The following is a 15,866-nucleotide window of genomic DNA, read 5'->3' on the forward strand; positions in this document are numbered from 1 at the left end:
CTGTACGCTTCCCTGACTTCATCTTGTACCATTAGCTCCCTATGCCCCAGTATATACTGATTTCATTTGGTTCCTTGAAAATGCCAAGCACGTGTCAGTCCCAGGATCCTGGCCCTAGTCATTCTCTCCACTTCAGATGCTCTTCCTTCTGATTGTCAGTTTTACAGCAAGGCTTTCTGGCCATGCAACATAAAGTAATTCCTCAGGCTCTACTGCTTACATCACTTCTGCATGTGTTCACATTTGTATATTTGTTTATTTGTGGTCTGTCTTTCCCATCCTGACCTGTGAGCTCTGTGTTGGCAAGGACCTTGTCTAACTTAGCTAATCTGTATCCACAGCCTCTAGGATGGTGCCTGGCACATAGGAAATAGCCAATTTGTTGGAAAAATGAATGAAGGGACAGATATGGGAGAAAAAGTATTGGGGTCTGTTTTCAATGTGTGCGGTTTGAAGTGCCTGTGAGATATCTAGGTGGAACTGTCCAGCAGGAGGTGTCTATACAGACATCCAGTTGGGTAGCAGTAGCTGGCCTACAGAGATAGATTTGATAGGCATCAACATGTATGTGAGTGGCATGATCACTCAGGAGAATTTGTAGGATAAGAAGATAAGAGGATGAAGTTTGTAATGCTAGATGGTGCAGTACACCAATATTTAAGGGATAGCAGTAAAAGAAAAGACCTCAAAAGAGACTGTACAAGGAGCAGCCAGAGAAGGGAAGAAGAAAACTCAAAGAGTATATGGTGTCACCAAAGCCCAGAGAAAAGCACTTCAAGATTGGGCAGGGTGCTGCCAGTGCTGCAGAAGTAAAATGAGGAAGTTCTTGTTGTATTCATCAGCAGGCAGGTTGTCTATGTGGCCTTGGTGAGCACTGTTCCTTTGATGGTGAGAGTAGAAACTGGATTCCAGTAAAATGAAGGGATGTTTGTGAAGGAAAAGTGAGAGAGGGTTGAATATATTTAATACTGGTAGGAAAAGCCAGTGGAGATAGTTGGAAGGATAGGTTGGTTATGGTGGGCTATGTATGTAATAGAAATTTTTGGTCACAGGTTTTGCTATAATTTTCACCTTTTTCTTCCCATTCCAGAAGCCACATCTGTTTTGGAATGAAGTCACCTGAGGAGATGCGTCAGCAGGCACACATCCAAGTTGTGAGTAAGAACCTGTACAGCCAGGACAACCAACATGCCCCCTTGCTATATGGGGTGCTCGACCATAGGATGGTAAGGCCTCCTGACCCCTCCCGGTACCTGTGTCTTGCCCTGCTGATAAAACTGGTGGCTTATCAGATTGAAAGGAGCAGGGGCTTCCTTCCATCTCCCCAACTCCCACTGCACATATCAGACTAGGTCAAGAACTCCAGCCTTTAGTCAGCAACCTGATTCTGATTCTGAGTCATGAAAATTAAGAAAGAAAAAGAAAAACAGTGGGAAGTGATCTCAGAAAGGAAATTTAAAAAGCAAAAGAAGTGATTCTGTGTCACCTGGCCAGGCATGATGGCTGGGCCCTCTTTCCCGTCCAGCAGTCTGTGTTGATCATTGGGTGTGCTTTTTTCAAAGGGTACAAGTGAGAAGGATCGTCCATGTGAAACCTGTGGGAAAAACTTGGCTGACTGTCTAGGCCACTATGGGTATATCGACCTGGAATTGCCGTGTTTTCATGTAGGGTACTTCAGAGCAGTCATAGGCATCTTACAGGTAAGCACACAGGTGCTGATTTCCAAGACATAAGTTCTGGAGTGATTGGTCAGGGACACTAGAATGAATTTAGGAACTGTGAGTGGTGGGGGATACATCTAGGGGACTCTTTTATACTAAATACATAATATTTTCATCTCACACTACATTAAGCCACTCAAGGATTATTATTTGTCTTGAGAAATGGTAGATACATATTGTTAAAAAAAATAACAATAGTGGTAATTCAGACAATACAGAATAGCACAAAGAAAAAAATAAAGTTAACAAAGTCTGGCTACTGGCCATGAGTACTGCTCATCTGGTGAACACAGGCTTCCTCTCTATGCATATCTATAGTATACAGCCATTTGCAGATCTGTGTGTATGGTCACTCAGTTAAGGGTACAAGACAGGGCGATGGCGTTTTTAAAAGAAAAGAATTTTTCATTCTCCCTTATGCTTTTATCTGTCTTGCTTAATTTGAAAAAGATGATCTGCAAAACCTGCTGCCACATCATGTTGTCCCAAGAGGAGAAGAAGCAGTTTCTGGACTATCTAAAGAGGCCCGGCCTGACCTACCTTCAGAAGCGAGGACTGAAGAAGAAAATCTCTGACAAGTGCCGAAAGAAAAACATCTGCCATCACTGTGGCGCTTTTAATGGTGAGTGGAATGCACAGAAGGCTAAACGATAGCCCTTTTCACTCACTGTCTTCTGTTTAGTTTATTAGGTTTACATAATGTTCTGGAGTCAGCTTTTCTCCTTATAAATTAGGCTTAAGAGCCCAACAACTGATGTCCTATTAGGAAATGGACCTCTCATCTTTCACTGCTATAGTAGTTTCAGTACTTTTCATTAACCAAACTACAACCTCTGGCCAATCTGAGAACCTAATTTTTTATTTCTTGGTAAATAAATTAATCCTTATAGGTACTGTAAAGAAGTGTGGATTACTGAAGATAATTCATGAGAAATACAAGACCAACAAAAAAGTGGTGGATCCCATTGTATCAAATTTCCTCCAGTCTTTTGAAACAGCCATTGAACATAATAAAGAAGTGGAGCCTCTGCTGGGAAGGGCACAGGTGAGCCTGAGAATGCGCTCCCGCCTTCCTCCTGTCACACGCACACTCCCTCCCCCACCTCCACCCCACCCCTAGACACCCACTTTCTTCCAAAATGAGAGGTCCAGTTAGGTTTGACAGCTCTCCAGTAATTCTTCTGTTTTTGTTTATGGTTTTTTTTTTTTTTTTTTTTTTTTGAGACGAAGATGGAGTCTCGCTCTTTCACCCAGGCTGGAGTGAAGTGGTGCAAATCTTGGCTCACTGCAACCTCTGCACCCAAGGTTCAAATAATTCTCCTGCCTCAGCCTCCCACAATTCTCCTGCCTCAGCCTCCCAAGTAGCTGGGATTACAGGCATGTGCCACCATGCCCAGCTCATTTTTGTATTTTTAGTAGAGATGAGGTTTCTCCATGTTTGTCAGGCTGGTCTCAAACTCCCGACCTCAGGTAATCTGCCTGCCTTGGCCTCCCAAAGTGCTGGGATTACAGGCCTGAGCCACTGCGCCCAGCCTCCAGCTGCCAATATTTTATGAACATTTTTTATGTCAATTGCTATGTTTGTCTAGTATCTTTTTTTTTTTTTTTTTAATGGCTTACTGCTTTTCCACATATGGATATACCATGATTTTATGTAGCCAGTAAACTGTCAGGCTATTCCAACTTTATGCTGTTAAAAACAGTTTTTATTACCTTCCTATTCTGTCACATGGATAAAAAATAACAACCGAAAAAACAGCTTTTGTGAACATTCTTGTAGCTAAATTTTTGTGTTCATTTCTGAAGTTACACCCCTGGGAATAATTATGACAAGTGGAATTTTTGGCTTGAAAAATTGGAATAAAAGACATACACATTTTTAAGGCTCTTGCAGCATAGCATGTCATCCATAGAAATCTCTGTTGTCACTTATCCTAAGTGACAGATAGGTTAGAAAACATGGTGAAGGAAAACCTTGCCGAAGCTATGGAAAACTAACATAGTATCTCCATTTCTGCCTTTCTTCGTTTCCATAGGAAAACTTGAATCCCTTAGTAGTTCTGAATTTATTTAAACGAATCCCAGCTGAAGATGTTCCTCTACTTCTGATGAACCCAGAAGCCGGAAAGCCATCTGATTTGATTCTCACACGACTTTTGGTGCCTCCTTTGTGTATCAGACCCTCCGTTGTGAGTGATTTGAAATCTGGCACCAATGAAGATGATCTGACAATGAAATTGACAGAAATCATTTTCCTAAACGATGTTATTAAAAAGGTCAGTGCCTCACATTAGCTTGTAAGTTTCGTAGTATATCTATCCAAGAACTTCTGGTCAAGAAAATGTGAGAAAACTCAAACTGACCAGGTTTGTGTCTGTTCGGGCTGTGCTGGTTTTAGCATCGGATCTCAGGAGCCAAGACCCAGATGATCATGGAGGACTGGGATTTCCTGCAGCTGCAGTGTGCCCTCTACATTAACAGTGAGCTCTCGGGTATTCCCCTCAACATGGCACCAAAGAAGTGGACCAGAGGCTTCGTCCAACGCCTGAAGGGAAAACAGGGTAGGTTTCCCAGAAGATGTGCAGAAGCTGGCCTGCTCTCTTTGGTTCATTTTTGTAGAATGTCTGTCCAGCTTCTCTCATTGGAGGTCACAGGCTTTCCTCAGTCTCTCTGTTCTTATTATTCCCATCAGCCCATGGTATGCCATGGGGACCTGTGACTTTTTTTTGGCTATTTAGGTCGATTTAGAGGAAATCTCTCAGGAAAGAGAGTGGATTTTTCTGGCAGAACAGTCATCTCTCCCGACCCCAACCTCCGGATTGATGAGGTAGCTGTGCCAGTTCATGTGGCCAAAATTCTAACTTTTCCTGAGAAGGTAAGTGACCACTCAGCTGCTCAATTCTTTGTTTTAAATTCAGTCTTTTACATTGTATTTTGGTATTGCAAACAACAGGCAGTAGAAGGTCCCCAGTAACCCACTCGACCCATATGGTTTATGGTGAGTGTATGTGTCTTCCCAGTTTGTTTTATACATATATGGTGGTATGTATTCTCTAAACCATCTGCAGCCACAGTTGTTTCTGGCTTCATGTGTATATATTCATTTATGTGCTATACTTTTTTGCAACGCTTTTTTGCAAGTAATAACATCTTGACCGAGCATGGTGGCTAACGCCTGTAATCCCAACGCTTAGGGAGGCCAAGGCAGGTAGATCATCTGAGCCCAGGAGTTCAAGACCCAACCTGGGCAACACAGTGAAAACCTTGTCTCTACCAAAAATACAAAAAATTAGCCAGGAGTGGCCACAGGCGCTTGTGGTCCCAGCTACTGGGGAGACTGAGGTGGAAGGATTGCTTGAGCATATGAGGTGGAGGTTGTGAGCCAAGATCATGCCAATGCACTCCAGCCTGGTGAAAAATTCTAAAACAATTTTTTTAGAGATGGGATTCTCAGTATGTTGCCCAGGCTGGTCTTGAATTCCCAGCCCTGACTTAAAAAAAGAAAAGGAAAAAAAACTTAAGACACTTTTCTATGCTGGTTCATACCTCATATTTTAAACTAACTGAATGGTAAACATTACCCCTAGTTAATATCCTTGGGATAGGTTTTTATTCTTAAAACCTACAGTCACTGAGTCAAAGCATTTGAACATTTTAAGGCTATTGCTGCATGCCGAGAAAGGCTCTTTTTTTTTTTTTTTTTTTTTTTAAGAAACAGACTCTCGCTCTGTCACCCAGGCCGAAGTGCAGTGGTGTGTTCATGGTTCACTGTAACCTCAAACTCCTGGGCTCAAGCCATTCTTATACCTCAGCCTCCCGAGTAGCTAGGACTGCAGGTGCACACCACTATGCCCAACTAATTTTTAAAAAATTTTTTTAGAGATGGGATTCTCAGTATGTCGCCCAGGCTGGTCTTGAACTCCCAGCCTCAAGTGATCATCCCACCTTAACCTCCCAAGTCACTGAAAGTCACTGAGATTACAGGGCCCTATGCCCAGCTACTACTTTTTTTTTTTTTTTTTTTTTTGAGACTGAGTCTCACTCTATTGCCTAGGCTAGAGTGCAGTGGCACAATCTTGGCTCACTGCAACCTCCACCTCCTGGGTTCAAGTGATTCTCCTGCCTCAGCCTCCTGAGTAGCTGGGATTACAGGCACCCACCACCACGCCCAGCTAGTTTTTGTATTCTTAGTAGAGACGGGGTTTCATCATGTTGGCCAGGCTGGTCTCGAACTTCTGACCTTAAGTGATCCACCTGCCTTGGCCTCCCAAAGTGCTAGGGTTACAGGCATGAGCCACCGTGCCCAGCCCATACTTTTTGTTTGTTTGTTTGTTTTTAATTGAGGTCTAAATAACAGAAGGGCATGCTAACAAGAGAATATTGATTGGCTTTACCCGTGAGACTCACAGTTAGCCCAGATCATAGATGTTCCTGGTCAGCTTGCGTCATGTGTCCTCAGTTGAGTTACTAATGATCCAAGAGTTTATTTCTCCAGAATGGTGTCCCACAAGACAATTATTTAAGAGGTTGCAGAACACATTCAATGCAAACCAGGGCTTGTAGTGCTGGTGTCACAACTTTTAAACCTTACAAGACCCCAGTAAGTTATTGCAGATCGAGTTGCCACCTGTTTCTAGGATCACAGAAGGTCCCTATAAGTCAATCTAGCCTACCCGTTTTACCAGTGAGGAAACCAAGCACCAGGAAAGAACTTGACTGTGTTACCCGGTGAACAAACAGCTGAGTTGACACTGGAAGCTGGGGGCTTGTTTGCCAGTCCATTGTTCACATTATACTCAAGACCATAGGCAGCAGACTGCCCAGGATGCCTCTCTTTCTCCTAGAATCTGTACAAGGAAAGTAAAGATTAAGACACATTTCACTATCATTTGTTAGCTTCTAGATACCTGAGAGTAACATTGTGGTTTTTCCCTAATGCAGGTAAACAAAGCAAACATCAGTTTCTTGAGGAAACTAGTTCAAAACGGCCCCGAGGTTCACCCAGGAGCAAACTTCATTCAGCAGAGACATACACAGATGAAAAGGTAATCTTTTCCCAATCTAGTTGGATTTAACTACCTTTTCATGGCAAAGTTCACTGTGGTCACACTCAGTCACAGAATGCAATCCAGAATACAGTTTGTGTGACATTTTGGCATGTGGAAAATATCTGTTTAAATTTCCATGAGCCGAGGTATGTCATTTGCTCTGTTCAGTCATTGAATATACATGAAATTCTCCTTTGTTCTCAGGCTTGTAATGTTATTGGATCCAGGAGGACAAAATACCATGGATACCAAAGTCTAAAGCGGATCATTATGGCTGGGCTTGGTGGCTCACACCTGTAATCCCAGCACTTTGGGAGGCTGTGGGCAGATCACTTGAGGCCAGGACTTCAAGACCAGCCTGGCCAACATGGCGAAACCCCTTTTCTACTAAAAATACAAAAATTAGCCAGGCGTGGTGGCGCACGTATGTAGTCCCAGCTACTCAGGAGGCTGAGGCACAAGAATCGCTTGAACCCAGGAGGCAGAGGTTGCAGTGAGCTGAGATCACACCACTGCACTCCAGCCTGGGCAACAGAGCAAGACTGTCTCAGAAATACAATAAATATATAAAGTGGATCATTGCCTGTGTCACCTAGGCTCTCAGGGCTTTTAGCATTTCTAAAATTAGGGTATATCTTTTTTCTTTTTTCAAGACGGAGTCTTGCTCTGTCACCCAGGCTGGAGTGCAGTGGCGCAATCTCGACTCACTACAGCTTCTGCCTCCTGGGTTCAAGCAATTCTCCTGCCTCAGTATCCCGGGTGACTGGGATTACAGGCACCTGCCACCGCACCTGGCTAATTTTTGTATTTTTGGTAGAGACGGGGTTTCACCATGTTGGCCAGGCTGGTCTCGAACTCCTGACCTTGTGATCCACCTGCCTCAGCCTCCCAAAGTGCTGGGATTACAGGCATGAGCCACCACACCCTGCTGGATATACCTTAAGATTAATTTATCATAGCTTTTTGTTTTTGTTTTTGTTTTTTGATGAGGTCTTACTCTGTCACTCAGGCTGGAGTGCAGTGGCACAATCATGGCTCACTGCAGTCTCCACCTCCTGTGCTCAGGTGATTCTCCCACCTTAGCCTCCCAACTAGATGAGATTACAGGCACACACACCCCACCACGCTTGGCTAATTTTTGTGTTTTTTGTAGAGACGAGGTCTCACCATATTGCCCAGTCTGGTCCCTTATCTCTTGGGATCAAGCAGTCCACCCATCTCAGCCTCCCAAAGTGCTGAGATTACAAGAGTGAGTCACCTCGCCCACCCTGTCATAGTTTAATAGGGAGCTTTTTTCTTGGCATGTAAAACTATATGACATTAAAACGGAGGCGTCTTAGATTTGATGAAATAACATATTAAACATTGAATCCTGATCTAAAGAGGGAGAAACTTGGTGAGAGAGCTTTGTTTTCACAGATCATGTTTATTGTTGCACATTCAGGTTTTTGAAATATGGGAATCGAGAAAAGATGGCTCAAGAGCTCAAGTATGGTGACATCGTAGAGAGGCACCTCATTGATGGAGATGTGGTGCTCTTCAACCGGCAGCCCTCACTGCACAAATTGAGCATTATGGCTCATCTGGTGAGTAGGACTGCTTTTTTAATTTTCCATCATGTAGAAATTGCCATGACTGTTCAGTGCTAAACTCTTGGACTTCTAAAATTAAAATTGCCTGTTTTCTCAAGTTTTCATAACTTTTTTTTTTTTTTTTTTTTGAGACAGAGTCTTGCTCTGTCACCCAGGCTGGAGTGCAGTGACACAAGTGCTAACTGCAACCTTGGCCTCCCAGGCCCAAGCAAGCCTCCCACCTCAGCCTCCAAAGTAGCTGGGACCATGGACATGTGCCACCAAACCTGGCTAATTTTTTTTTTTTTTTTTTGGGTTAAGACGGGGGTCTCACTATTTTGCCCAAGCTAGTCGGGAACTCCTGGGCTCAAGTGATCCTCCCTCAGCCTCCCAAAGTTCTGGGATTATAGGCGTGAGCAGCCACCACACCTGGCCCAAGCTTTTATAACTATTGGTCTCCCTCTTCTCTCACATTTTAGTTTGAGTGAAACTTTTTAATTTCAAGCTTCCTTTTAGTAAGCTTTAATTTTTTTATATTAAATTTTTAATCTTTGCAATGTAATATTCATACAAAACACTAAGAGAGGATTTAATTGAAAGTGACTAGCATGATTTCACAAAAACATACACATGTATATGTGTTGTGTGCACAAACTTATACAAAATAGGTATGGCAGAAAATTGACTTTTTTTTTTGTTTGGAGACAGTCTCATTCTGTTGCCCAGGCTAGAGTGCGGTGGCACAATCTGGCTCATTGCAGCTTTTACTCCCTCGGCTCAAGGGATCCTCCCACCTCAGCCTGCTGTAGCTAGGACTACAGGCATGTGCCATGATGGCCAGCTCTTCTTTTTGAGACAGAGTCTCACTCTGTTGCCCAGGCAAGATGTGCAGTGGTACAATCTTGGCTCATAGTAGCCTCTGCCTTCTGGGTTCAAGTGAGTCTCCTGCCTCAGCCTCCCAAGTAGCTGGGGTTACAGGTGCATGCCACCATGCTCTGCTAATTTTTGTATTTTTAGTAGAGGCAGGATTTCACCATGTGGGCCTGGCTGGTTTCAAACTCCTGACCTCAGGTGATTCCCCCACCTGGGCCTCCCAAAGTGCTGGGATTACAAACATGAGCCACCGTGCTCAGCATTTTTTTTTTTTTTTTTTTTTTTTTTTTAAAAGTAGAGGTGAGGTCTTGGTGTATTGCCCAGACAGGTCGCAATCTCCTGTGCTCAATGGATCCTCCCAGAGTGCTGTGATTATAGGTATGACCCACTGTGCCCAGCCGGAAAATTGACTTTTAATTTAACTTTGCATATTAACTAAGCAACTAAAATGCTTAAAAGATTTTTTCTTTACAGTAGTCCTCCAACTAAGACCTTAAACCATATTTTTTTGGTGATTTAGTTTTGCGACAGCAGCAGTCCGTTTTTCTGGAGATTTAAAATGGAAATGAGACACAGCTTTAATTTGTTCAATATTCATAGATTCTCCTATCTGTAAAGCTGTTAATCCATAAGCCTTTGAAAACTGTTTAAGCAGCCTCTTATGGTAATATTGTTTTCTAGATTCATTTTGGGGTAGTCTGGACACATATCAGTCTGTTTACCTAACAGTAGAAATAACAAAGAAGTAGTTTGTGATTATGGGATTATGATTGTGAGTATGTAGAGCGTTAACTAAAGCCTTCTCTTTCTGGAACATTTTGCTTGGCTTTGGAACATTACAAAATGTAATTATTAGTTTTTTTTGACTGGCAATGGCACACACCTGTACCCCCAGCTACTCAGGAGACTGAGGCAGGAGGATCGCGTGAGCCTGGGAGTTCAAGGCTACAGTGTGCTATGATCACACCTATAAATAGCCGCTGCACTCCAGCCTGGGCAACATAATGAGACCCTGTCTCTAAAAAAAAAAGTAGAAATTTTTTTTGTTTGAAAATTTTGAGGCCAGGTGCGGTGGCTCATGCCTGTAATCCCAGCACTCTGGGAGGCCAAGGCGGGTGGATCACTTGAGGTCAGGAGTTTGAGACCAACCTGGACAACATGATGAAACCCCATCTTTACTAAAATACAAAAAATTAGCCAGGTGTGGTGGCACGTGCCTGTAATCCCAGCTACTCGGGAGGCTGAGGCAGGAGAATCGCTTGAATCCGGGAGACAGAGGTTGCAGTGAGCCGACATTGCGCCACTATATTCCAGCCTGGGTGACAGAACGAAACTGCATCTCAAAAAAAAGAAAAAGAAAAGTTTCAAATGTACACTAAAGTAGAGAGAATGATCTAATGAACTTACACATTCCCATCCTCTATATGCAATAATTTTCAAGATTTAGCCACACTTGTTTTGTCTTTCCCATTTTTCTTCAATGAACCCACATGTGTGTCAGTTTTCAATATGTATTCAGTTTACGTTTGTAAGAAAAACTTACATAACCACAGTGCTGTAATCATACCTAACAAAACTAACAGTCATCTCTTGGCATTGCCAGGTCCATACCTGGTTCATATTCAGATTTCTCCGTTTGTCTCAAAAATGTTTTTTTGTGGTTTGAGTCAAGATGCAAGCAGTGAATTCATTCTAATTAATTCATTTATCATCATTTCCTGTGTTATTTTATTGGGCTACAAAATGGAAGCCCACTTTTTGAATCTATCATTCATTTCACATTTATTATCTAGAATTCTTGTAATGGAAAATACCCCCTTGTTAATTAGGTCTGTTTGCTTGCTCAGAGGTGCAGTTCTTAAAGCAAAAGCAGTGTAAATGGTTAAGTCTTTTTCCTTTATTGTCATTTTGGGTAGTAAGAACTTAGTGCTCTCCTGTGTTCGTGTGCTTAGGAAAAAAAAATTTTTTTAAAAAAAGGACTGGGCACGGTGGCTCATGCCTGTAATCCCAGCACTTTGGGAGGCCAAGGTGGGTGGATCATGAGGTCAGGAGTTCTAGACCAACGGTGAAACCTCATCTCTACTAAAATACAAAAATTAGCCAGGTGTGGTAGTACTCGCCTGTAATCCCAGCGACTCAGGAGACTGAGGCAGGAGAATCGCTTGAACCCAGGAGACAGAGGTTGCAGTGAGCCGAGATCGCGCCATTGCGCTCCAGCCAGGGCAATAGAGTGAGACTCTGTCTCAAATAAAAAAGGGGGTTAGTGCTCAGTAACTTCCAACAAGGTTGGTTGGGGTTTTTTGTTTGTTTTGACTTTCTCTTTTTTCAGTGTCATTATAAACACATGGGTTTTTATTTAGTTGGTGTATTTTAATCAACTTCTGTTAATCTTTTTGATACTTGAAACCATGACATCCTTGGCCAGTGGAAGCCTTCACATTGGCACCTTTGTTGAAATTCACTGCTTTGGTTCAATCTAATAAAGCTCCTCGAATGAGTCTTCTTTTTGTTCTTCTTTTTTTGAGATGGAGTCTCGCTCTATCACCCAGGCTGGGGTGCAGTGGCACGATCTTGGCTCACTGCAACCTCCACCTCCTGGGTTCAAGCAGTTCTCCTGCCTCAGCCTCCTGAGTAACCAGGATTACGGGCGTGTGCCACCACGCCTGGCTAATTTTTGTATTTTTAGTAGAGACGGGGTTTCACCATGTTGGCCAGGCTGGGAATAAGTCATAAATGATATATACCACTCGACAGAACATACTGGGAATCTACTTTCTTAAGCCAGTGCCAAGTTTTCCAGGAAATCATCTTTAATGTTTCAAAACAAGGAGCTTTTGGATAAATGCCTAAGTCCTCTTCCTGTTTTGTTTTGTTGTGTTGTGTTGTGTTTTGTGTTCCATAGGCCAGGGTCAAGCCCCACCGGACCTTCAGATTTAATGAGTGTGTCTGTACACCCTACAATGCTGACTTTGATGGTGACGAAATGAACCTTCATCTTCCTCAAACAGAAGAAGCTAAAGCAGAGGCCCTTGTTCTGATGGGGGTATGTAGGGTGGCACAGCCCAGCTTTTGCATAAGAGCTCCTTGAAAGGAGGCAAAGGGGAACTTATGTGAAAACACCACCACAACTAACAATGCCAAAGAAGCCAGGCTCTTTCTGCACTAACTGCCTATATCTCTCTCTTTTTATTGGTTTCTTTTGAGCCTTTGAAGAATCTCTCTTGGAAATTATAGTGTATACATGAGTTAGGGTCTGTAACAGATGTGTTGAGGGGATTTTCTGGCCTATAAATATGGATTCTGGGGAGAAAATGTATACATGAGGGCCAGTTATGACAAGGTACGAAAAGAATATATGACTATCCGTGTTGGATGTAACCAGGGAAGAAGACATCCTACCTAAGTAAATTTTCCAGTAGCTGAAGATACTTTAAGCACTGATACATTTTATTGAACATTTTGAACGGAAACCTTCCTAAACTATATTACATGCTTCATCTTCTTAAAGGACGTAGTATTATATGTAATGATAATAACTCTTACCACCATTTTATTTTACACATGCATAAGGAGTGCCCAGTAGGTGTTTCAGGAGACCGGTGATAGTGAGGCACATGCCTGCTGTTAAGGAGCTTACAGTTGGGCTTTCACTGTTGGCACAGGCCAGGCGCGGTGGCTCAGGCCTGTAATCCCATCACTTTGGGAAGCCTAGACAGGTGGTTCACTTGAACTCTGGAGTTCAAGACCAGCCCAGACAACATGGCGAAACTCCATCTCTACAAAAACTACAAAAATTAGCCAGGTGTGGTGGTGCATACCTGTAGTCCCAGCTACTTGGGAAGCTAAGGTGGGAGGATTGCTTGGGCCCAGGAGGTTGAGGCTGCAGTGAGCTGTGATTGCACCACTGCAGTTCAGCCTGGGCAACAGAGCAAGACCCTGTCTCAAAAGAAGAAAAAAAAAAAACCTTTTGGCACCACATGTACTATTCACTCCTGACCCAGCAATAACACAGTGGGATGTGGCACCTGCTGTGTAGGATTCTGCCCTCCTGAACTTCATGATCCCCAGCTATTGAGTATTTAAGAGCTTTAGGCTTTTTTTCAGTATTCCAGCTTCCTATATTAGGAAATGGTAAGTCTTACAGTTGTAAGTGTCCCTACCTCCAAAAACACTTAACCATTTCTGATGTGATGCTTTTAAACCTGTTGGTTTAGGCTTTCAGTATCACATGCATGGTTTTGGGGTTTTAAGTTGTCTGTATGTTTAGATTTATTTTCTTTATTTTTTATTTATTTATTATTTTGAGACAGAGTTTCACCCTTGTTGCCCAAGCTGGAGTACAATGGCGTGATCTCGGCTCACCACAACCTCCACCTTCCAGGTTCAAGTGATTTTCTTGCCTCAGCCTCCCAAGTAGCTGGGATTACAGACATCTGCCACCACGCCTGGCTAATTCTGTATTTTTAGGAGAGACGGGGTTTCACCACATTTGCCAGGCTGGTCTGGAACTCCCAACCTCAGGCAATCGGCCCGCCTCAGCCTCCCAAAGTTCTGGAATTAAAGGCTTGAGCCACTGCGTCTGGCCTTAGATTTATTTTATATAATGAGCATATATTATTTTTGTTACAAAAAGTAATGTTTAGAATGTTGCTAGGAATAATAGCCATCAGCTTGCAACCAACCATTTAGACTTCGCTGTTGACTCTGCCATTGAGGATCCATACTGTGGACATTGTGTTATAACTACATATTCATTGGTTACAAATGGCAATAATAAAACAAAGGCTCCAAGGATTTGGGGGTAGAAGAATCCTTAGTTACCATGTGGACAAGTTTCCTCAATTTCAAGTGAGAAAATACCTATCGTTCTGATTTAGGGTGCTGTTCTCAATGGAGTTTGTAGGGCTCTAATTTGGATGTGGCCCGAAATTACCCAGGAGACTTTCTCAAAATTCACGAATCTTAGCCCCTTGCACTCTACTTCTACCCCTAGACTACCTGTATCCCACTCAGGGAGAGTCTCTAAACCAGGAGTAAGAGCAGTCAGGCAGTGTGCAATAAAGAGGCACATCTGGCTGAACAGCTGTCTCCCACTCTGGTTGAAGGGTCCCTGCTTTGGATAGTGGCTCAGAAGTAGGTGGTAATAGGCCTTTGTCTGAGAGGACCCTGCTTTCTGGGTGAAAAGGCCCAGAAAACCCATAAACACATGTGCATTTTCATATCAAGATTAGAGCAAATGTACTCTGATACACACACAGCCTTCTTTACATAAGTTAATTATGTTTTACTACCCAACACCCATTTTTGCCCAACATAGGCCCTCATTAAATGTTTAATTAAATTTTGTTATTGGATTGATTATTATTAGAATTTAATGTTTTAACCAAGGGACATTTAACCGTTCTGTCGTTACTGTGGACAAGTGTGGAACTGGTTGACTTCAGAGGTAACAACGCTCCTCATCATTCACAGAAATGAATTTTCTTTGGAGAAGTGCATTTAGTAATAACAATAGGGCTGGGTGCAGTAGCTTATGCTTGTAATACTGGCACTTTGGGAGGCCAAGGCAGGAGGATCAGTTGAGCCCAGGAGTTCAAGACCAGTCTAGGCAACAAAGTAAGACCCCGTCTCCACAAAAAAATGCAAAAGCTTAGCTGGGCATGATGATGTGGGCCTGTAGTCCCAGCTATTTGGGAGGCTGAGCTGGGAGGATTGCTTGAGCCCACGAGGTTGAGGCTGCAGTGACCCATATTTACACCACTGCACTCTAGCCTGGGCTATAGGCAAGAATCTGTCTCAAAAACAAACAACAATAAAATCTTCTTACATGGGTGGAGTTTTTCATAGAATTCTGAAATAACTTCAGTTAGTATTTCATTTTGGTGTTCGTAGGAACCTCCTAGGTCAATCTTGCTGGTATTTTTTTCTCTCCCCTTGACAGATAAAGGAACTGGGAGTTAGTGACAAAGCTGGGATTCAGACCCCAGGCTTTCATTTCTCAGCCTCATCCTTCTGCTACTCTGTATTTGTTCATAACTATTCAAAAACCTTGCGATTCAGGCTTTGGGCTGCATCATCCATCCAAGAACAGCTAACTGACTGCGCTTACTTTTCCCACAGACTAAAGCAAATCTTGTAACCCCGAGGAATGGGGAACCACTGATTGCTGCTATTCAGGATTTTCTAACAGGTGGGTTGGTGAAGTTCACTTGAAAGGAGACTTCTGACTGGAACACAGTGTTCCTCGTTCATAGTGATTCATGTGATGACTTGAAAAGCTATTTAATCGCCTGTGTTTAATTTGGATTTTTGTTTACTAAGTTTGATCATGAACCTCCTTGTGTTTTTTTTTTTTTTTTCATTGGTTGGTTATTCATTAATTCAGCAAGTCTTTAGTGAGCTCCTCTCATGGACTGGGCATTTTCTAAACCTAGTGTCTGGCTTAGAATCTGTCCCCTTTGCCTGGGGATGCAGCAGTGAACAAAACAAAGTCATGTCCTGTGGAGGTAGATCATAGTTGAAGGAGAAAGCCAGTAAGCGGCTGTTTGTTTTAATTCATGCTGTTGGTCATGGTTCAAGTTTATTTTAAAATTGAAACCTTGCAGTATTCTCACAATTTCATTCCTTTTCTTTGTTTTGTGTTGGTCACTAAT

At 42.8% G+C, this 15,866-nt stretch overlaps 1 protein-coding gene across 1 annotated transcript in view; it reads left to right on the forward strand.

The window, feature by feature from the left end:
* The window catches only part of POLR3A (RNA polymerase III subunit A), a 50,470-nt gene that overhangs the window by 2,234 nt on the left and 32,370 nt on the right, over positions 1 to 15,866 (forward strand). The window contains exons 2-12 of the mRNA XM_007962847.3: positions 1,091 to 1,226; positions 1,563 to 1,700; positions 2,172 to 2,343; positions 2,612 to 2,766; positions 3,758 to 3,997; positions 4,120 to 4,282; positions 4,460 to 4,596; positions 6,663 to 6,766; positions 8,214 to 8,355; positions 12,116 to 12,256; positions 15,334 to 15,403. Coding sequence (XP_007961038.1) covers positions 1,091 to 1,226; positions 1,563 to 1,700; positions 2,172 to 2,343; positions 2,612 to 2,766; positions 3,758 to 3,997; positions 4,120 to 4,282; positions 4,460 to 4,596; positions 6,663 to 6,766; positions 8,214 to 8,355; positions 12,116 to 12,256; positions 15,334 to 15,403 — 1,598 coding nt within the window. The remainder of the gene's footprint in view (positions 1 to 1,090; positions 1,227 to 1,562; positions 1,701 to 2,171; positions 2,344 to 2,611; positions 2,767 to 3,757; positions 3,998 to 4,119; positions 4,283 to 4,459; positions 4,597 to 6,662; positions 6,767 to 8,213; positions 8,356 to 12,115; positions 12,257 to 15,333; positions 15,404 to 15,866) is intronic.

Source organism: Chlorocebus sabaeus, chromosome 9, assembly GCF_047675955.1.
Source record: "Chlorocebus sabaeus isolate Y175 chromosome 9, mChlSab1.0.hap1, whole genome shotgun sequence".
Classification (NCBI taxonomy): domain Eukaryota; kingdom Metazoa; phylum Chordata; class Mammalia; order Primates; family Cercopithecidae; genus Chlorocebus; species Chlorocebus sabaeus.